This window comes from Lissotriton vulgaris, chromosome 3_1, assembly GCF_964263255.1.
Source record: "Lissotriton vulgaris chromosome 3_1, aLisVul1.2, whole genome shotgun sequence".
NCBI classification, from domain to species: Eukaryota; Metazoa; Chordata; class Amphibia; order Caudata; family Salamandridae; genus Lissotriton; species Lissotriton vulgaris.
In genome coordinates, this window is record NC_141689.1 from 899342467 (window position 1) to 899365790 (window position 23324).

General features: G+C 43.8%; 1 protein-coding gene across 1 annotated transcript in view; it reads right to left on the reverse strand.

Moving 5' to 3' along the window:
• DMRT1 (doublesex and mab-3 related transcription factor 1) overlaps window positions 1-23324 on the reverse strand; it is a 792987-nt gene that overhangs the window by 541560 nt on the left and 228103 nt on the right. The window contains exon 2 of the mRNA XM_086961223.1: window positions 9860-10046. Within this exon, the coding sequence (XP_086817349.1) occupies window positions 9860-10046 (187 nt within the window). The remainder of the gene's footprint in view (window positions 1-9859; window positions 10047-23324) is intronic.

Consider the following 23324-nt stretch of genomic DNA (forward strand, 5'->3'; position numbering starts at 1 on the left):
ACGATCTTCTCCAGTGAGCGCTGTTGGTGTTGGCAATTAAAACACAATTTCCCCAGTGGGTTAGGGAAGAGGTGCAAGAGAAAACTTCCAGCTTTTACAAGTCCTTAAGTGCGGTCCCTCCCATTCCAACAGCGTGACCTCAGTGGGTCACAGCTAGGATCCGCCACAGCAGAAGGGTGTCTTCGCGACCGGGCTGGCCGCCACTATATCAATCAAAAAAGGTTGCCCATTTGAAGACGTCACACAAGGGAGAGCTTTCTCCTTCTTTATTAAGGATCGCAGGTGAGTTTACAATGCACCTCGCCCTCAGAGGTGAAAAGCCTGACACGTTTCGAACGGAGGTCGTTCTTGTTCACACGCATCATGTAACCGCAACCGACAGCTGCGTTGTTTTAAATGTCCGCTTTGATGTGCAAATCCCGCCCCAGTGGATTCCTACATATTTGGAGCGTCTGCTGAAGCCGCCGGCTGGCACGAACGCCGGAGAGCTCCTCAGGGAATGTCCAACATTAAGCAGCACTCGAGAGAAAGAAGCTTTTCCCCAACAGCCTTTTATGGTAAGAGTTAATTACAGGCACCTGACTCTCGCCAACGCGTTTTGCATGATAACTTCTTCATGGGCTTTGAAAAGTCAGAGGGGTGCATTATGGTCCTGTGAGTCCCTTCGTTTGGCAATTATCATTTCCCAAATGGGCTGCTTATATTTTTTAGCATGTAGTCTTAGGATCCACAGTCCTGTTACATCCTGGATTGGTGCACCCCCAATCCAGTGCTTCACAAAGGCCCTGCATGGACCCCTCTCATCGCGCACGCCCTCAATCCTTGCTTTCTCCCCACCTACTGAGCTCTTCATCAAGTGGAGCTCGGTGTCCCTTGCAGCAGGGGTGATGCAAGCTCAGCGACAGGACGGCCGCTTATGTATTAAGCTCCTTGGGGAATGTCCAACATTAAGCAGCACTCGAGAGAAAGAAGCTTTTACCCAACAACCTTTAATGGTATGGGCAAGCGCGGTGAGAGTTAATTACAGGCACATGACTCTCGCCGACGCGCTTCGTATGATAACTTCTTCATGGGCTTTGAAAAGTCAGAGTGGTGCATTATGGTCCTGTGAGTCCCTTCGTTTGGCAATTATCGTTTCCCAAATAGGCTGCTGGGAGGGGTGAGGTACAGGTGGGCACTACCAATGGTGAATCCTGCTAGGTCTGGAGCATGAAATTTATAGCGCATTCGCACCACAGATGTCAGTGTGTAAGAGGGCCCCCCTGAGAGCTACTTACGGCGCGGAGCACATTCTGAGCCAGCTACGCTTCATTCTTTGATGGGGAAGGGGCACCAGAAAGACAGTTAACAGTTACAAGAAGCTGTGGCAGTTGAAGAGGAGGATTGCACCTGTTGACCCCGGACTGTGCACTTCTCCTGCAAGGCCTTAGGTGTGCGGGGCGAAAGAGACCCTCTCCCCCCACTGTTGAGGACTCGGTATAACAGTCAAAATGGGCAGAGGAGATAAGACGCAGCCGAAACTTACCTTTGACCAGAAGCGATCAAAATCTCATAACGCCACCACAAGTGAGGACGCTAGGATGCTGCCCCAAGTGAGCAAGGACTCGGACATACGCAGTATCCTTAAATAGATGGAAAAATCCCTGCAGAGTGGCATCACCTCTTTGGGCATAAAAATGGTCGCCCTCACATACTGAATGGACCGAATGGCCGACTGCCTTGAGGCGCTTGACCGAGGTGGAGGAGGCGCATACTACCTTAGATAGCGACCGCAAACAGCTCAGAAGGGCACTTCGGGTCTTGCAGGACAAGACAGAGGATTTGGAGGCACGCTCCCGTCGGTGCAACCTGCGAATTACCGGCCTGCCAGAACAACTTCCACAGGGAATATGGAACAGTTTGTGGAGAAACTGTTGGTGACATTATTGGGAGAAGGTGTTTTTTCTGCGATGTTTGTGGTGGAGAGGGCGCACAGATCCCCGGGCCCTAGGCCCTCAGTGGGCAGCCCTCCGCGGCCGATCATATCGAAGCTACTTAACTATCGCGACCGGGATGCGGCACTCTGTGTGGCCAGGGAAAAGAAAGTCTTGAGATACGAGGGTTCAGAGCTGTCACTATACCTGGGCTTCACCGCGCGAGTACAGGAGGCCCGCAGACACTTTGTCCAGCTTAAGAAGCAGCTTTGCGACATGGGTGTTGACTATGCTATGCTGTACCCGGCGAAACTACGAGTCAATAGACAAGGGTGGTCGCACATCTTTACAGACCCCAAGGAACTACAGCAGGCAATCAAGAGTTGGTCAAAGGAGCAGCGGAAGAGCCCCGAGAGACAGCTACTATATGAGGCGGCAGGAGGCTCGCTAGAGGAACAAGACTGATGCAGAGAGATGGTGGTCACTTGGGAAGTAAGTTGGCGGGGTTGGGGACAGGGGGATGGGGTTTGGGGTGTGACTTGATCGCTTTCACTGGGAACTGCGAGACTGTTGAGTCCGGAGGGTACCAATGCGCTACTATTACTGGACCTGAGGAACAGCGTTAATTTGTGCGGGGAGTAGGTTTGGTCGAGTATAACAAGAATTAACATGGTGGCGCAGGGGCCAGCGGACTTGATATTCACTCACAGGGGTGGGCAGTGGACAGAGTGGGCGATGTCTGGGGGGTTCGGTCCACAGGCGGAATATGTTTAATGATAAATGCTGCACATTGACGCTGATGACGCATGTGAGTCAGGGCTGGGTAGAGTTGATTTTACTGAACAAAGGAGTTTGGCATTAGGAGCTACCTCCGCCCACGAGTGCCTGGCACTGCTGTTGCATTTTGGGAGGGACTGTGGGAAGGGGGGTGAAGGGAAGAAAGGGTACCTTTTGAGCGTCCAAGCGGCCAAGTTGGGGAGGTCTGCTGTGGGATGTGGGGGGAGAGGCGGGATGTTTTCGGAGAGGGGTAGTTTGCGGGGTTGGTTTTTGTGCATGCCTATGATACATCACACACAAGAACACTGTGAGCCTGAGTACTCGATGAGATTCGACATCGGAGATGATAACACATAATACACAAGACATCCATGGCCTGGTAGGTTGTATGCGGGCAGTGTCCTGGAACGTTAGGGGGCTTAATGATCATCGTAAGCTCCGGAAGGTGCTTAGCTACTTAAACAGACAGAATGTGGATGTTGCACTCCTACTGGAAACGCACCTACCATAAATGAGTCCCATGCTGCGTTGTAGGGGACTGACTGGGAACACTAATTCAGCGGGGTTCACTTCACATGCTAGGGGCGTACCGACCCGGATCAATCCCAGAACACCTTTCAAACTCACACAGTTACATACAGATGTGGAGGGCCATTACGTAATATCTAAATGCCAAGATTAGGGCTTGGACTTGCTCATAGTCAATGTGTATGGCCCCAATTATGACAGCCCTGAGTTTTTGGGGAATCTAGCTAAAATAATCAAACCCTATGGGTTCGCTTCGCTTGGTCCGTCAGCCTGATTTAGATAGATCGGCGGGCCCCCCTAGAAAACCGGTGGCGGCTGCGAGAATGCTGGATGGAGTAATTGTCTGTATGGACTTATGCGATGTGTGGCAAGTGCGCAGCAGCGACAGGGGTGGCTACACACACACTACTCAGCGTACCACAATATACACACACAAATAGATTATTGCTGGCCTCAACTTCTTTGATCGGCCAGGTCCGACAATGTGTGATATTGCCGCGCAGTTTCAGATTATTCTCTGCTGTTGATAGTTTTGGTCACGCCGAAGAGGTTCTTGCCACCATTTACGTGGCGATTTCCCCCTTACTCACTGCTGGACCCGTTGTTTAGGGAGGAAATGGCAGAAGCCATAGAGACCTTTTTCAATACAAATATTGGCTCAGTGGACAACTTTCAGACCATTTGGGAAACATTTAAAGTATATATTAGAGGCATAGCGATGGCTAAACACTCGGGCGTGTTAAAGGGCATACGGAAGAGGTTATCAGACCTAGAGTGTAAGCTGAAAGACCTGGAGCAGCAGCATCTTGCTAGGGTGGGGGGGGTGTGGGGGGGAGTATCAAGGCGCTGATTGAGGAGTATCATGACGCTGCAGATAGTGAGGTGAAGCATATAGGCAAGTACGCAGGGGCTAGGTCCTATGGGGAAGGGGACAGTTTTGGCCCGGATGATGAAGGCAAGGCGTGGTAAGACACAGATGTCGGAGATCAGGTCAGCAGACGGGAAACTATTGACGGAGGAGGCGGTTAATGCGGACCGCTTTAAACAATTCTACTCAGAATTGTACAGGTCCCGTTCAGAGGGCGTTGACCAGCAAATAACGGACGACCTGGAGCACATTAGGTTACCATTCCCCTCTAACACGCACAGGGACGCACAGGGAGCTCCTAATGCACCCAATAGAGAAGGACAAGATCACTGATGAAAGCCAGCAGCGCCCCGGGGACGGACGGCTTAACGGTTGCCTTCTACAAAGCCTTTTTAGATCTGCTACTCCTGCATCTAGCTACCCTGTTTGATGATATGTGTGTCACGGGCACACTGCCACTGTCGATGAAGGAAGCCCTTTTGGTCGCCATCCCTGAACCAAGAAAACCGGTGTTTACTTGTTACAACGCATTTTTTACAACGCACTACTGTTACAACGCATCCATTACAACGCAGATACTGTTACAACTCATGTTTTTACAACGCATTTTTTTACAACGCAGGTACCTTTACAACGCATACCATTACAACGTAAGTATTGGTAAGTATATAGTTATATTTTAAATGTTATATGTTTGGGGTTAAGGGGTATTTTTAGGGGTTAGGGTCAGTATTGGGTCTTAGGGTAAAGGGGTATTTTTATGGGTTAGGGTCAGTTTTGGGTTTTAGGGTAAAGGGGTATTTTTAGGGTTCAGGGTCAGTTTTTAGTTTTTGGGTAAAGGGGTATTTTTAGGGTTCAGGGTCAGTTTTCAGTTTTTGGGTAAAGGGGTATTTTTAGGGTTCAGGGTCAGTTTTTAGTTTTTGGGTAAAGGGGTATTTTTAGGGTTCAGGGTCAGTTTTTAGTTTTTGGGTAAAGGGGTATTTTTAGGGTTCAGGGTCAGTTTTCAGTTTTTGGGTAAAGGGGTATTTTTAGGGTTCAGGGTCAGTTTTCAGTTTTTGGGTAAAGGGGTATTTTTAGGGTTCAGGGTCAGTTTTCAGTTTTTGGGTAAAGGGGTATTTTTAGGGTTCAGGGTCAGTTTTCAGTTTTTGGGTAAAGGGGTATTTTTAGGGTTCAGGGTCAGTTTTTAGTTTTTGGGTAAAGGGGTATTTTTAGGGTTCAGGGTCAGTTTTCAGTTTTTGGGTAAAGGGGTATATTTAGGGTTCAGGGTCAGTTTTCAGTTTTTGGGTAAAGGGGTATTTTTAGGGTTCAGGGTCAGTTTTTAGTTTTTGGGTAAAGGGGTATTTTTAGGGTTCAGGGTCAGTTTTTAGTTTTTGGGGTACAGGGTAAAAATAAATTAAATTTAATTTTAAATTAAATTATTTATTAGTAAATAAATTAAATTAAATTACTTTGCATTATTTTTGGGGTTGAGGGTCAGTTTTGAGTTTTTGGGGTACAGGGGTACAGGGTAAAAATAAAGTTATATTTTTTTTAATTTACAATAATTAATTTTAATTATATTTAAAAAAATTACTTAATTTTTTTGGGGGTGTTTAGGGTCAGTTTAGAGTTTTTGGGGTACATGGTAAAAATAAAGTAACATTAATTTAAATTTAAATTAATTAACGGAAATTAAATTATTTAAAATTACATTAAATTATACTTTTAAAATTAAGTTACTATTATATTATTCTTATTAACATATACTTACCAATACTTACGTTGTAATGGTCTGCGTTGTAAAGGTACCTGCGTTGTAAAAAAAAGCGTTGTAAATACATGCGTTGTTACATGATCCGCGTTGTAAAAACCGCGTTGTAACAGTATGCGGAGTAAAAGTCCGCGTTTTAACATCATATATCCAAGAAAACCTCCAGAAAAGTGCAGCTCGTACCGCCCTCTCTCCCTGCTCAATGTGGATACTAAGATATTTGCTAAAATATTAGCTACCAGACTCGCCCTTATGTCTAATATCCTGGTTGCTGCAGAGCAGGCGGGATTCATACCGTCCAGAAATCTTACATAAAATATACGCACTGTGTTTGGTACTATGCAACATGTGAGACAGGAAAATAAGGCAATCGCAGTTTTTCTAGATATGGCAAAAAGCCTTTGATTCGGTGAGTGGGAATTTATGAGGCAAGTGCTGACGAGAATGGGACTGGGGGCTATAAGCCTACGGCGCTTATCCTCCTGGGCAATTTAATTACTGACCCATTTCCCATATCTAGGGGGACCAGGCAGGGATGCCCCCTGTCGCCCCTGCTATATGCTTTGTGGCGGAACCCTCGGCATGTGCAATGCGGGAGTACCATAGCAACGAGGGGATTGGATTCCCGATTTACAAGATTGTGGTGTCGATCTACACGGACCATACGCTGCTGTATGTTCCTGAAAATAACTTGTCCTCGATCATCAGGGTGGCCGTCCATTTCGGTTAGCTGTCGGGGTTGAAAGTTAACTGGGCAAAGTTGTTGGTGTTTCCACTCACCCTTGCCACTGCGGAATTTGATATGGAGTACCCACTGCAATGGTCTACTGATTCTATTAGATATTTAGGAATCAAGCTACATACTGATTCAGAGATAGTCTTTAGGGAAAACTATGGCACGGCCATAGATAAACTGAAAGATGACATGAACTGTGGTCCCGCCTACCCTTGTCGCTGATGGGACGAATCTCGATTATGAAGATGGTGGTCCTGCCCAGGCTGTTATTTTTATTTACAAACATACCCATAGTTTTGCTGCGCTCCTTCTTCCACAGACTTCGGCAGTCCATGATAAAACTTGCTTGGGCTGGCAGACAGGCGAGGGTACAGTGGAATGTCCTAACACTTCCACATCACTTGAATGGTCTGGAGGCGCCAGACTTCGAACTATATTATAGCGCAGCGCAGGGAGCTCAGCTTCATGCCTGGATACACGGGGAGGCGAATATCCCATTCTTACGTATGGAGAGGCTGTTTGCGGAACCAATTCCACTACCTGCCATGATATTTGAGCCTGCAGATCGCAGAACAGGTATTTTGGACTCCATAAACTATACCCGACATGCATGGCATAGCCTACTGCATCAGCAGGCTGGAGCATTAATATATTCCCCTGCGATGCCTCTTGAGTGGATGCGATGGCTGGGACCATGTATTGAAATGGGTGTGGTGCAGGCGTTGCATGCATTGAAAGTAGAGGTGTCCGGGGACATCTTTCTAGATGGAACAGTGCAGACCTTGGAGCAGGTTGAGGGGTGTAAGCACTCTGTTGAATAGATTCCAGTTCCACAGGGTGCGTGGGGCCTTGTGCGACTTGCTGTGTGAGGACCTGGAAGAACCCCCAGAAGTACGGGAGCTGACACATGTAATTAAGACAAAGTTCCCCCGTAAGATGATCACAGCCATATGCAAACTAGCCATTGCGCATAGGGAACATAGATACACAACGGCCAGACTTGCATGGCAACGGGATCTGCGGATACAGTTAGATGACTCTGTGTGGGCCTACTGCTGTACACTAGAAGGATATCGCTTCAAGGCAGGCATAGGCTTGTGCACTTCAAGTTCCTTAATAGGACCTATTACACCCAAACGAAGGAACTCACAGGACCATAATGCACCCCTCTCACTTTTCAAAGCCTATGAAGAAGTTATCATACGAAACGCGTCGGCGAGAGTCAGGTGCATGTAATTAACTCTCACCGCGCCTGCCCATACCATTAAAGGCTGTTGGGGAAACGCTTCTTCCTCTCGAATGCTGCTTAATGTTGGACATTCCCCGAGGATATATATTACTTAATTTGTTTGTGGGCTTGCTAGAGTTAATGTTAGAAATATCTGTGGCCATCTAATATAAAGTGAGCAATGGCAATGTTAATTTAAAACAGGTCCCTGCTACAGTTTTAGGCTGAATAGTGTTTTAATTAGCTGAAGAGTCGCTACTTTCAGCCGCGGCCTACGTGCAGGTAATAGCGGTGGGGTGGCGGGCCGTGGGGGCTGGAAGGGAGGAATTTCGACAGACAATGCAAGGGAAAATTAAATAAATAACTAAATTTCCTGTGTCGTCGTCTGTCGAAACCAATCCCCCCCACCCACCCCTCCAACCAGGACCCACCACTCTTACCTGCACAGGCCGCGGCTGGCTACTTTCCTACCTTACTCAGTGATAAATTATTACTTATCACAGGACTTTTAAAGGCATGTGCTGCGTTTGACCGGAAAGGTACCAGAGTTTGTTGACACATCTAACGAACATGCCAGGGCACAATACGGCAAAGCAGTAAAAAAAGGAAAGAAACACAATAACCACAGTAAAACACAACAAAACCACATTGCAAAAATGCAGCAGAAAAACAAAGTAGCAGAAAAAACAACAGAACACATCACCACCACAACAAAATGCTGCACAACAAATATGCACAAAACTTCTTGTAACGCATTCCCGGCTCAAGAAACTTAATTTCACAAAATGCTGGTAAATGGTGCTTTCACCAAGCATTATATTACCACTAAAGACATAAAACAGTGGCAGTCAAAAAAAGGTTTTGTGATCTGCCACTGGACTATTAATCCCAAAAGTTCTCGAACCCGCATTCTCAGACTGTCTACGAACCTAAGTTTAATGAATAAAAGGCCATAATTGTACGATGGAGAATGTTACTCCTGTCATCTGTTTCGGGTCCGTGTTAACAAGGTAGACCGGTGAACAGCTTTTTTAAAGGAAAGAAAGGTAGGTTGTGAACCACAAAAGAGCGCCTGTAAGCCCTTATAAATATATATTTTTTTTAAGTACATGGCCTGGTAAAAGACCAGGCCTTGCGGCCAAACCCTGCTGCACACAGCCTTTTTCCCTCCACAGGGCTGACCCAACCCCGCTGCACATGGCCCATTTAGCTTTCCCAAACTGTAACTTTGCATCCTTGCCCAATCCTTGTCAGATCTTGAAGAAACCTGAAATCTCTTCACTGGGCTTAACTTGCAAGAGCCTATGAAACATCATCCTTATATTTCAGTTTGACAATGCAGTAATATATGCAGGCTACTGCAGCAACTGCCTAGTCCCAAAATGGGTTTATGAAAGCAGCTTATCTACAGGACAACAAAAAAGCTAGCGGATGCCATATTAATGTGACACAACAACAGAACCCCACATGCCATGCACGACACCTTATATTTCCTTGCTTTTTACTCTAATAACAAAGCCTTCAGTTCCACATAGCACACCTGAGTCCCTCATTTCTATATCTTGTGGCATAGTGGACAGAGCTGCCGACTCAGGAGCTGGGGATCCACGTTCGAGTCTCGGTTTCGGCTCAACAATCTGTGAATCTGGGCAAATCTCTTAATCTCCCGGTGCCCAGACAGCGCCTGGACACCCTCACTGATGATAAGCGTGCTATATAAATATAAAAATGGAAATGTAATTTATCTTCAAAGGGTTTAGCATACCGTAAATGAGGAAAAGGAAGCATTAATAAGACAAATAAAAAATGGCCATAATCGACCTTCACAGAATGTAACTATATGAACACAAGCATAACTTATAATTATGCTCTATCTCCCCAATCCTTAAACCTGTCAGTGGAAAACAGCCCCAGGGGGGCAGTTGCACTTAATTATGTACAATCACAGATTTAAAACCTTTGAAGTACTCATTCTAGATATGCACACCACCATCCTGCATAAGGTCGTACGCGCCACCTGTGAGTGCAATACTCCAGTATATCCCAAAAACACTTCTACCTGATGCTGTAGTGGATACTGTACTTGGCGTGCTTGAAGTCTGCGAAGAACTGCTATTCTCCAGTAACAGGCAGGAGCTGCTGCCACTGCTTTCTCTCTTCACCAGCATTTCCGCTGTGCCAGGGAGAGGGATGGGGTGGCTTATTCCCATCTCTTCTTCTTGGGCTTGTTGCCGCCTCAATGCAACCTAAAAAAGAGAGAAGGAATTAAAAGTATTACCTTTCTCTTCTGTAGTAGTGATGAATTAATGATACACAGAGACAGGAGTGAAAAACATCTGAATAACTTTGTGTATGATCTGCAAATACCATCCGAATCTCCTCTCTAGAAGAAGAAAATTCAGCACTGTTCATTGTGTGGATACTTGGATAGACTGGAGTAAGATGTGAGCAACTTTTGTTGCAACAAAGAAGACATTCCAGGCTAAGGAAGAGCCTTGATTGTTAAATCAGGTTGCTGATAAATGCTTCAGAGTCTGGAGGGTCACCCCTTAAACTCGAGTGACGGCTGAGCGTCACGTCTAAGGACATGTCAAAACTCAACCCAAGCAAGAAAAGGCTATTCTCCAACAGCAAGGCAGCACTGCCTCTAAAATAACTACTAAGGCCACCCATCCTCCGTTCCTGCCACCTTACTCTACTAAATATCTATTGGCATACATATCGATTCTGAGCTACTACTCAAACTGACAGTCAACTCTGTATTCCATAAATTACTTCTCCACCTCAGGAACTTCTAAAAATACTCTCCACAATAATATTTCTAGTCTAGAAAATATACCACAGCAGTGCAAAATTCCTGTTACAGAGATTCAAATAGGTCCAAAGGAAATTGGCCAAGTCCCTACTTCAACTTGTAACGACAATCTCCATAATGTTCAGCTGGGGGGATACTGCATATTAACGTACTCAGGCTAACGATGTATGGTGGGGCTTCACTAAAGGTTTTGGGGCTATTTCATTGCTTGTTTAGGTTCTGGGTCACTTCAATACCCACCTTCCTATTTAGGACCATCTTTAAAGGTTATAAGGTATTATAAAGTTACCCGCATTCATCCCCTTTTGTGATTGTTCTCATCCTCCATTTCGGCTCCATCAACTGCTTCAGGTTCATGATACCACCCCGCCTACTCTCTCGTGATGGAAGAGTCAGCTCATGAGCCGTCTACCTCAAAAACAACAGACCACGTTAAACTAAGATAATTCCTCCATGATAGCCATGGCACATGCACACCTGTGTGCGCCATCAGTAACTCAACCCCCTTCTTTAGATATGGTGCGTGTGCCACTCAATGTTGGAATAAGTAACAAGAGCAAACTCCCCTCATATGTCCAAGAGCCACAAACATATATTAGCAAAGATGGGCAAGAATAGGTTGAAATAGTGGTGAGCGAGACACTGAAAGCTCTTTGACTCTCAAACTTCCCTGACATCTGGCCTTCCCCACCGACAGGCAGAAGAGAAGGTACAGGACAGTGATGCACTGCTATCTTTTACATTACTGATTACCCTGTGCAGTGGGGAGATGTTTAGGCTGATTATGAGGACATCTTAGAGTGCTGTGAAGGTACTCAAAGAGGAATTTCGTTATGATAATTATTTTTTCGGGATGGCCTTTATGATCAACCTACCTGAACCCACACCAATATATCCAACACGTATACCTTAGCTTTATTTGCTAAACATTTGTTTATGTGACATCTGTAGGCTAGTACTATGTTTTTGAAGGCGGAGAAAATTGAAATCAGGAACTGCAAGCTTCAATGACGAGCAAATGAGAAAGCATGCCCAGTGAAATACAAGATATTAATAAAAACAGCAAAAAGGTAGCGACGTGTTATGTAGATTAAACTAGAAAAATGAAGCCGATTATCCAGCTATGAAATAGGGAGAACAGCCTACAAGCACAACAAGACAACGTGGAAAAAGTTGTGATTAGTAAATGCAGCCGGCTAAATAGTCCGCTAGGCAGGGTAGATAGACAATGCAGGTGGAACGAAATGTAGTGTAGATAGCAGACTCAGCAGTAATTTGTAAAAGATCAGCAGTGAATGAGGTAATTCGGCAACTGAATGTTACTGAAAATGTGTGACTTCATTCTATAGCTTTCCCAGAAACCATAAGCATTATATTTTCTGTATGCCAACTAGAGGGAGTGAAAAAAAAGGGAAATACAACATTTTACTTAGGCTTGATGCAATCAACTTTATGCATTTTCTCGATGGTAAATAATTATGAAACCACCTCTTAGGCATTTCTACGGGCTCTGATTAAATACCCGGGGACAACCACATTTACATCTGCAGAGGAGGTTTTATGCGAAGAGACCCTGGAGTTCTGCACTTCACTTTTATTAAGGTGAAGACCTATGACTCTGTGGGATCTCCTATTTCCCAGGTTTGCAAATTCTTGTAATTGCCTTAACTGAGGTGCTGAGTGCCTGACCTGCTCCTAAAATTGATCTCTATGTTAAGTCGGGGGCCGGGGGTTACAAGAAAACAGTGCCCTGACTTCACTTAATTTTGTGCTTTTTTCCTGGAAAGACTTCTTTTGACATCTTGATATAATGTGTGATCCTTTGTACCTCTACTTGTGTAGCTCCTCAAGAAAATGCACAGAAAGTACTGTCCTATGAGACTAAACGGAGATACCCATCTAGTCGCTTAATTACACAATGTCTAACCAGGAAACCTGGCTTGAGTCACAGCTTGCTCGCATGCAGGGGTGGCGCCTCCATGTGGGCGGAGGAGCGTCGCTGCACTACTTTCTCTCTGTGCGAGAAGCAAAAACATAAAATGGTATAATAAATAGCATTTTATGTTTCTGCTTCTCGCACTGCAAGAAAGCAGAAGGGTTTGGTTGGGCGGTCCTGCTCGAGGGCAGAGAGGAGTGGCTTGCCCACTCTGAGGGCACTGACTGTTTGGTCAGCCCCAGGGTCGACCAAACCAGTCATACGCACTCTGCATTGTCTCCATGTAGGCTACATACAACCTACATGAAGAAAATGGCCTCCCCATGGACACCTGTGTGGTTGGCGTCCCAGCCAATCACAACGTTGCCATTGCAGCGTTGTGATTGGCTAAGGGGAGGGGAGGAAGGCTGCCTGGGCTGCTTCCTGTGAGAAGAGATGACGCAGGACTGGACCGAGCTGGTGAAGGTAAGTTAACTCAAAAAATAACGTTTACATGAAACTCCATATCCCCGCCTCTCTGTGCGACCCTCCCTCCCACCCCCACACCCACGAGTCATGCAGGCTGCGACTGAAATTTACAAACACGAAATGTATTCATATTACATTTAGGTACATTTGTAACCATACAAGATACTAGAGAGCAACTAATCCGATTTTGCACAAGATGGATGCTATTTGACATGTTATTTTATGCTCTTGAAATCCTTCACTAAGTTCATGTTACAGGGATGACACTCAAAAACCCCAACTATTTCTCACATAAAACATTTGCTTCTGACATAGATTTCAAAATTTTAACATGGTAACTTGGAAAATCTAGTCTTTACTATAACATTTAAAAAGAACAAACTTGTCTGTTCAACTCGGCTTGGGACAACTTCTCGGCCATTCACAGGACACACTCAAAAGTACAAAAGGCTAAAAAACAGTCAGGGAGTTCGCCATTTAAAAGATACTTTTTTCATGCTAGAAAAATTTCAGCTACAGTAGATAGTTTTATTACAGATTATTTCGAATCCAGGAGATACAAGGGAGATATTAATATTAAACTTCTTCAGCAGCAGGAGTGGAATATAGAACATATGTAAGATCGCTTTAAACAACAGGGGGTATCAATCACCGTCTTGAAGAATGAGATCATTAATGCTATTTTAAAGACCACCCACTCCCCGGTGATCTGCTTTCCAGTTACCCATGGGATGTATCACTTCTCTTGGCCTCAACTCATGGTAACATGATGAGATGCTAGTGCTTGAACATTTGGAACTGAGACAGGTGCTGATGCAACCAATTCCCTTTTTAGGTGTCTGTTACAGTCTGTTGGCAAGACCTATTGTTTTAAATACATTACATATATTCAAGGTAGGTTTTTGATTAGTCCCTTGAACATGATTGGGCAGCTTTTTTCTCTGTCTCACTTCCCTGCTCCTGATTTGCTGGCTTTCTTCAGTACTCTTTATCTACCAGAGTTGTGATTGGGTGATGTATCCTTGCATTGCTGATTTCAGACATTGCCTCGGAGTGCATGGGAGTGAAATTTTCTCCCACTCAGTTTTTCTGCTTACCCTCGTCTGAAATGGGTTTTGTTTTATTTGACAATTCCCATAGAAATATGGCTGCCATGGATGTACGTACATCCACAACACATCTTCGAATGGAATTCGTTTAAATTAAACAAAATGCATGTGTGCGCATCCGCAGCAGCCATCTTTTCATCCATTTGTAATATTTTATAAAATGTAATTTAAGATGGCTTTCGTAGATACGAAGCTAATAAGTTTCACAGCCAAAATCTATTGGGTTTGCCAAGGCTTGTTTAAATGTGACACTCAGTGGCCCACACAAAAGTCGGCACCAAGCGATGTGGGGAACATAGCTGACACATAATCTTCCACATGCCTCTAGAATGTGGTTTCAATTCCATACAGAATGTATTCATAGAGACAGAGTGGGCTGATTATAGAGGATGGTATGAGAAAACTGTGCTTGCTTTTGTTTAAAGCAAAGACTTAGCAATATTATAAAAACTATTTTTTAATTGAAATGTATATTTTTTCTGCTCAAATTGTGTTCTATTCAATTTGTAGAGTGCCAACTGGAACAATCTGGAGGACAGCAAGGTGAAAACCTACTGAATGCCCAGAGCCCACATTCAAACCAGTGCTGAATTTGTAAAATAATGAGTGCTCGTGCCCAAAGCTCTGCTCAAAACCTATAGCCAGTGCTAATAAATGTCGGCGCTCCGAATACCACACTTGCGTATCCTTGAAGACTGCTCTCAACTACCCAAATACCTATGCTTTGTGAGGTTGCACCCACCGGACACATACCATGCATTTCACATTGAGTTGTGGCTTGAATTCTTCGTTCCTTGGCAAATAACTAAGGCTGTATGTAGAAATCTTTTTTCTGTGTGTGTGAGTTACTCATTACAAGTCTAGAGTAAATTGCACTCAAGTTTGGAGTAAGGCACAGATACTCACAGAAAAAAGCTTTGTAAATTTAGTGCTAAGAACACAGTTTTTGAGATTTATCGAAGTAAGCTGTATTGGAGTCCCAATGCCTATGTTACAGTAAATTATTATGCTACTAAGGCAAAGAAGAGCTTCCTTTATTTGGTCCCCAAGGTATATATGAACATATAACATAACTATGCTGTGTACTTCTCCTGAGTATCATCTTGGTTCCAAAGGAATGCCTCAAATTGACTGTCAAATGTTCACATTACCATGAATCAATGAACAGCAGTAGAAATGGAAATGATAAGGGTAATTGGCAAAAACATATATTCAATTGAGAAATATTGTGATGGTTTTAGTTAACTTAAAACAATAAACTGAATTGAATAGACTGCAGAGTGGTCAGGAGCCTGCTATGATCAGCTAAATTGTGCAGGCCTCCAGTTCTCTTAGGAGCCTTGAAAGAGCCTGCTCTAGCAAATCCTGGTGCTGCTCTCATGTTGTGAGAGCAGCGGCAGGTTTGGTTAGTGTAGCTTCCTGGTCTCGCTGGAAGAGAGACGACTGGTGGAGGAGGACTTTGCGCATTAAAGTAAGTGGGTTTTTTTTGCTACCCACCCCCCTCGCTGCACGGCCTTTGGTACATAGCATCCGCCACTGTTCTCATGACCAATTTGAGTGACCCTAAGCAATTACTTTACTTCATTATGCCTCCTATTCATTGGTCACCATACTTAAGAACACCTTGAAGTAATTCCGTTTTTGATGTACGCTGTACAAAAAACTTCTCTTGTATATGGTTTAATTATTACGTAGTTTAATCAACAATAATAATACAGGCAATATGTGAGAGGAGCACAAGACAACTGACTTGTCTTGGTTTGGTTGAGGAAAGGGAGGTTCAAGGATGTTGGTTTTGTGTAAAAACTATCACTTCTATTAAATGTCACTCTTTGCAGTGATATAACTTAATGTACTAAAGTGAAACAATTCCAAATGTTAAAGGAATACACTTTTTTGAATTTGATTATTTACTGTATTTATCACATATAAATAGATGATGTAGTGTTGTGGAAAAGTGATCATTACCGAACATCGCACCACCTCAGTATCCCTCAAATCTGCTCTGACATCCTCCAAGACAAGACAGCATCTCCATAAGGGAGGCTTGATCCGCTACCATACGGTAGTCTTACCTGTCATTTTCTGTACCATGCAGAGCCACAAACTGGCCTGCAACAGGTGGTGTCACTTATACAGAAGCTGGAGAGTGACCCAAATATGTAGCCTATCTTCCTCTGGTCTGGATGCTAGTGTCCCCTTCACGTTGTAGACTTGTGATCTACTGCCTTGAGTGCCTGACTGCACTTATCTGGTATCTTGATTTTGCATTTTTGGCCCTGGTGTCTCTGTAATCTACTCAGAGGCCTAGGCCTCTCCCTTGACATGAGTACATCCTAAACTGATGCTGTGACCTAGAGGGGTGCACCAAGAGTATACTGAATTGACTGATGAACAATTTACTTACCTTCAGTAATCCTCTTCCTAGCGGACACTCTATATAACCGCAGACTCCTCACCTTATGATTCCCCTCCTTACCGTCACTCTCATCAAGAGAAGACTTGCAGAAGTCAGGGTGCCTTATGAACTCAATTCTTGTCCCCTATCATGGAGTTGATCCCTCGGCTTGCCTTGATCCAACCCGAATTCCTGGGTGCTACGGCAGCACCCTAATAGACCTTGGAGGTCATATCGTATATATTTGCCACCAGTTATGTTGTATATATTTGCCCCTCTACCATCTCACACTGGCCTGCCACCGATCCCAGGAGGCCTCCAGTTGAACTACCACAGGCAGATTTGATCCAGACACAGACTGAATCTCTTGAGCCCCCTGCTTTGGTAACAGTCTTTCTGATGGACAATTCTAACAGCAAATCCTTTATCTTGTGAATATCCCGAAGTGACAGACTGGATCCGGAGTTTTTTCTAAGCAATTCCCTCGCGCACCTGGAGGTGGTATCATGTGGCTCAGCAACGAATCAATCCCACCTTGGAAATTACCCCAAGCACTGACATCGGTTTCTTTGTAGACTTTTAGGGCCAGATGTATCAAAGGGTTTTGCCCATTATGTGTCTATGGAGAAACGTGTTGATACATATGGCCCTTAGCTTCTGGATGCGGGGCAACTACAGATCGGATTTAAATGTGTAGATCTCTTTAATTTGATCTTATAAGGTGAGAAAAAAAGAGTCCACTCCACAGAATGGAATTTGAGTGGGCTGGTGAAGAGTCGGTTAGATGGAGTATCCACCAGTAAGAGTGTTACAGAACTAAAGTAACTAGATATTCTGAGAGATTCTTCTAGCAGCAGATTCCTCACCTTGTGAAAAGATACCAAAGCAGTTAACTCCAAGCTGATTGGTCTGTGAAATGGCACAGGCCAGGAAGCTCTACCGAACCGAAAAGGCAAATTGTTCCTCCCGACAGTCCTTGCTATCAAGTCAGTAGTGCTTCATGAACGTCTACTGATGCCCACGTAACAGCCAGACAGATGTTGACGACAGATACGCCATGCACCAGTGCTTTGGTGGCAGCCTTGTCCCTGCTGAAATGGATCCTTAACTCCACTGAGGCTGCTTCTTGGCCAGTGCGTAGCAAATCTTTATGCAGAGGACTACCCATCTAGAGATCGTTCTTTCCTGCACTGCTTTATCCTGATAAGCTCCTGCGAAAACCCACAAAGAGCTGATCATCCACCCAGTGTTCTCTGCTCCAATCAATCTAGAAACCTAAGACACTTTTGAGAATGAAGCAATGTAGGTAACTTCTCTTCCTCCTTCGATGGAGAAATAGAATCCCTGAAGGATGAAAGACTGTGCAACATGAACAACGTCCCGACATTTGGTAGGATTACCACCCTGGTTCTGAGCACAAGTTTGCCTGGGAAGAAGGTGGTATATGTTTGCTGGACAGACAGGGATAGCAACTCACTTACATGACAAGCTGACATTATTGCTGTGAGGAAAACTGTCCTCAGGGTTAGGAAACGCTGACAGCAGCTATGCATTGGCTCAAATGGGGTGCACATCAAGAATGTGTGGATCAAATGAAGGTCTCAGTGTGGCATCACAAAGGATTTGTGTGGAAACATGGGTTAGCACCTTTAAAAAAAGCACAAGGGATTGGAATAGCGATGGTTGATCAGATAACTGTAGAATAACCGAAAGGGCAAACAAATGAAATGAAAAACAATTTCTATAGCACAACTAAGCCCAATGGGCGTCAAGGCGCATAACCAAAAGGTACCAGCTATTCAGGAGTACTCCTATTTTGGGTAGGCCTTGACGAAACACCAGGTTTTTAGCGCCTTTTTAAAAAAGGACAAAGAGGGCTGAGTCTTGATCTCTTGGGGAAGCGAATTCCACAGTTTAGGAGCAACGATGGAAAATGCTCTATTTCCCCAGCGTACCTTTTTGGCACGAGGTACAACCAGTAGGTTTAGCTCTGCAGTTCTAAGAGATCTGCCTGGCAGATAGCGAGTCAGCAGACCGCCTAAGGGATCGGAAGAACTTTCCGACAAAGCTCTATAGGCTAGGCAGAGAATCTTAAACGAGATCCTCAGGTGAATAGGGAGCCAATGGAGAGTCCTTCTGGCCATAGTGGCAGAAGAAGCATTAGGGAGTGCCAGAACAAATCGGGCAGCGGCATTTTGTACGACCTGAAGTCGATGGATGAGCCCCTTGTTGGTGTCTGCATATAATGCATTACAATAATCCAACCTGGAACCCACCAATGCCACTACCACCTGCTGCCAGGCTGGGAGAGAGAGATAGTGAAGGATTCTCCTGAGAATTTTTATGACCCCCCAACAGGTGGCGACCGTGCGGTTGACCTGTAAAGTCATGGACAACGTGGTGTCAAAAATTACGCCAAGATTTCTTGCTGATTGGGAAGGAGATGGACAAATTCCCAGCGAAGACGGCCACCACTCATTGGACCAGATATCCTGGTCTTTGCCAAAGACCAGGATCTCAGTTTTGTCGCCATTCAACTTCAGGGAATTCTGAAGCATCCAGTCAGAGACTGTCTGCATACAGATCCTGAAATTGGTGGCGGATGTAGAAACTGAGTGGGCTAGTGACACCATGATTTGTGTGTCATCGGCGTATGACACCACTTCCATCCCCTGAGATTTTACTAACCTTGCAAGGGGGGCGACATAAATGTTGAATAGGGTCGGACTAAGAGCAGACCCTTGGGGCACCCCACACTGCAAGGTTTTAACAGGGGAAAGAAATTCGCCAAGCTTGACTCTCTGCTATCTGTGCTGTAAAAAGGAGTGCAGAAGGTTCAGAGCCGCACCGGAAATCCCTGCCTCCCTCAACCAAGATGTTAAAATGGAGGGAGACAGGGTATCAAACTCTGCGGTGAGGTCCAGTAGGACCAACACCGTGGTTTGTCCAGAGTCTACCTTCATACGGATATTGTTTACCACCATAGTCAGAGCTGACTCCGTACTGTGTGCTTTCCGGAAGCCATGCTGGGAGCTATCGAGATATCCAGATGTATCAAGGAAGGTGGAAAGGTGGCAATCGAGGTGAGACTCAAGTATTTTTGCGGGGGCGGGTAACAGGGAAATAGGCCTAAAATTTTTCAACTTTTCCGGGTCCAGCGTGGGTTTCTTAAGTAGCGGCTTCACTATCGCCCTCTTCCATATTAAAGGGAAAGTACCTTGGGTTATGGAACCGTTCATCACTTCTAGAAGAGGTGGGAGCAATGTGGATCTACAATCCTTCAGGGTCTTCAGAGGACAAGGGTCAAGGGGAGATGAAGATTTAGTCCTATCAAGTAACCTCTCAAGTCCTTCCAGAGTAAGAAGCGGAAAATCCGTGAGAGTATTAGAGTGGTCTCTAGGCCAAGCTTCTAGGCTTTTCAGGGTGTGAAGGGAGGAATCGTCTAAAGTATTTCTTTGAGTTTCCAAGGCCAGGTAGATATCCTCAATTTTGTTATGGAAAAATTCTGATATATTATCGCAAAGCTCTTGCGAGCCTACCACTGGATCAGGCACCTGTAGGGAACAAAGGGAGTAGACGATCTTAAATAGCTCCCTAGAGGAGGAAAGGGAGGAAGTGAGATTGGAAAAATACTGCTGTTTTTCTTGAATTACACTAGACTTATAGTCTGTTAACAATCTCTTATGAGCTTCTCTTTCAGTTGGATCCCAAGTTTTCCTCCATTTTCTTTCCTGTCTTCTGCAGCCTTGTCGAAGAAGTCTCAATGATTCCGTGTACCACGGAGCCGTAGGCTTACGGCGAGCCGAGTATCTAAAGGATAAGGGAGCTAATTCCTCAACCGCCTTGGTGATAGAATCTGAGAGTAGTACAGCTGCTTCATCCACATCTCCCAAGGAGGAGCAGCTATACTTCTCTATAAATGGGGCCAAGGCATCGTTGGTGATGTTCTTAAAGCTCCTTTTCGGACCTCCAGTGATAGAAGGAGGATCCGACCTTACTTCCAAAGTGAAGGCTATCAGGAGAGGGATAGCAAGATGATCAGACCAGACTAGGGGCACCGGAGTGTCGACAGACAGTCTTTCATCATTAGTAAAAACTCCGTCCAAAATGTGGCCCGCCAGGTGTGTGGGGTTTTTAACAAGCTGGATACACTCACAGGCTTCAAGTGCATCCACCAATCTAATGGTATCAGGATCCCTTAGGTTATCCAAATAAAAATTAAAATCCCCAAGAATGGTCAGATGAGAATTGTCAAAGTAGGGTTCAAGAATTCTAAGAAGATCCTCAGTGAAAGTAGCTCTGGAGCCAGGGGGTCTATACAGAAGGATTCCAGAGAAGGAAACCGAGGGGGCACACAAGATAGAAAAGTGTAACGCCTCACAAGGATCCGAAGCCGCAGACAAGGGTTTAATCGTACACTGCAGGGAGGTGCTACAAAGAATGGCCAATCCTCCCCCTCTACGTTTGGGTCTATCCAGTCGGAACAGATTATACCCTTCGGGAATAGCCATCAACAGATCCTGGCCCGAAGACTCGGATGCCCAAGTTTCAGTGACAAACATCCATTCAGGTTGCCTGTCTACCACAAATTCGTGGAAAGCGATATTATTTTTAATAAGGGACCTAGCATTAATCAGGAATCCCTTTTTTGTCGACGAAATCACAGAGAGAGGGGAAGAATTTCTGAGAGCCGGCATAAGAGGGATAGAGGGTAGGACTGCTGATTGACAGGTGTGACAGCGAGTAGAGAACATGATACCGTCAGGGGAAAATTTATGAGTACAAGGTAGCCGAGGGGGCTTAAGAGCTAGTAAATCGGAATAGGAGTAATAATAAGGTATCTGTGGTCGTAGGGGAGAGAGTCCAGCGTCCAGCCCGTCCTCAGAGCGGACGGGCGCAGACGGGCTGAACTCTGGCGTAACTCCGGCGTCAGTTCGGCGTCCCCGCTGCGCGTGTCCGTTGCACGTCAGCGTTACCTCCATTTAAAGCCTTCTAGCGTCCTTCTGACGACTAGAACGCGCTATGAGCCCAATCAGCCCCAAGATGTCCGCCACTATTCTGTCCACACCGGGGGAAAAGGTCCGCCCAACAGCCGTGGGTTTTAACTCATTTAACGTGCAAGTGAGGGGCAGGGAATAAAAGCAGGGGAAAATGCGAGTAAAATAAAATCAAACGCAAAAACCAAATAGGAAGATTTAAAATCAGCGAGTGGCCGCTATTATGGTAAACAGTCATAATATTGATTCCAAAATATAGAATGGACATAATATCAAAGTAAAAATATAGAATGGACAAAATATCGAATGGACACAATATAGTGGTTAAAAATATCGAATTTAAGGTAAGTAATATCGATTTTCAAAATATAGAAGTCAAAATATCTAAGTATACAATATAGGCATTAAATATATCGATTTTTTAATAATATCAATTTTTTAAAGTGTTTTGTATGTTAGAATATGTGTGAAAAGTGTATATTAATTTTTGTAATGTATGTTTAATGCATTTTAAGTAATGAATTTTATGTTATTTAATTTTTGCGTAATTTAATTCTGTAGCGGGTGGTGGGTTTATAGGGGAATAGGGTGAAAAGTAATTTAATTATATTAAATTAAATATTAATTTTTAGCAATTATTATTTGTTAATTAAATTTAGCTTTTTAGTTCTGTAGCAGGTTGTGGGTTTATAGGGGAATAGGGTGGGAAGTAATTTAATTGTAATTAATTAAATATTTTTATTTATTTATTGGTATTCATTTTGAATTTATTGTTATTTTTTAATGAGTAATTAATTTTTATTAATTGCCAATTAATTTGTATTAATTGATTAATTGCTAATTATGTTAATTTTCTAAATTTATTTTCTGTAGCGGGTTGTGGGTTTATAGGGGAATAGGGTGGGAAGTAATTTAATTGTAATTAAGTAAATAATTTTTTTCATTCATTGGTATTGATTTTAAATTTATTGTCAATTAATTTTTAATTGGTAATTAATTTCTATTAATTGGCAATTAATTTTTATTAATTGGTAATTATTTTGTATTAATTAAATATTTGATAATTATGATAATTGTATTAATGTATTTTCTGTAGTGGAATGTGGGTTTATAGGGGAACAGGGTGGGAAGTAATGTAATTGTTATTAATTACATGTTAAAAATACTTTTTGTGTATTGATAATTAATTTACTGTTAATTTTTAATTGGTATTAATTTGTATTATGATTTAGTTTTTCTTATTGAAAATTAATTAGTTGTTAAATAATTATGAATAGGTTATTAATTTTTAATAACTAATATGTAGTTGTATTGCTAATTAATATTAAATTGGTTATTCATTTCAATTAATGTTTTATTGGGATTGATATTTATTTTATTTTTAATAATATATTAAATCATTACTTTCCCTACTGTTAAACTCACTGGAGTGGGAATAGTAATTTTCAGCCTCCCGCTATCCAACCCTTTCCCTACTGTTGCACTCTCTGGAGTGCAACAGTAGGGAATAGTATTTTTTACCCGTACGCTATCCAAAGCTTTCTCTACTGTTGAACTCTCTGGAGTGGGAATAGTAATTGTTACCCCTACGCTATCCAAAGCTTTCCCTACTGTGGCACTATCTGGAGTGGGAATAGTAATTTTCACACTCCCGCTATCCAACGCTTTCCCTACTGCTGCACTCTCTGGAGTGGGAATAGTATTTTTTACCCCTACGCTATCCAACGCTTTCCCTACTGTTGCACTCTCTGGAGTGGGAATAGTATTTTTTACCCCTACGCTATCCAACGCTTTCCCTACT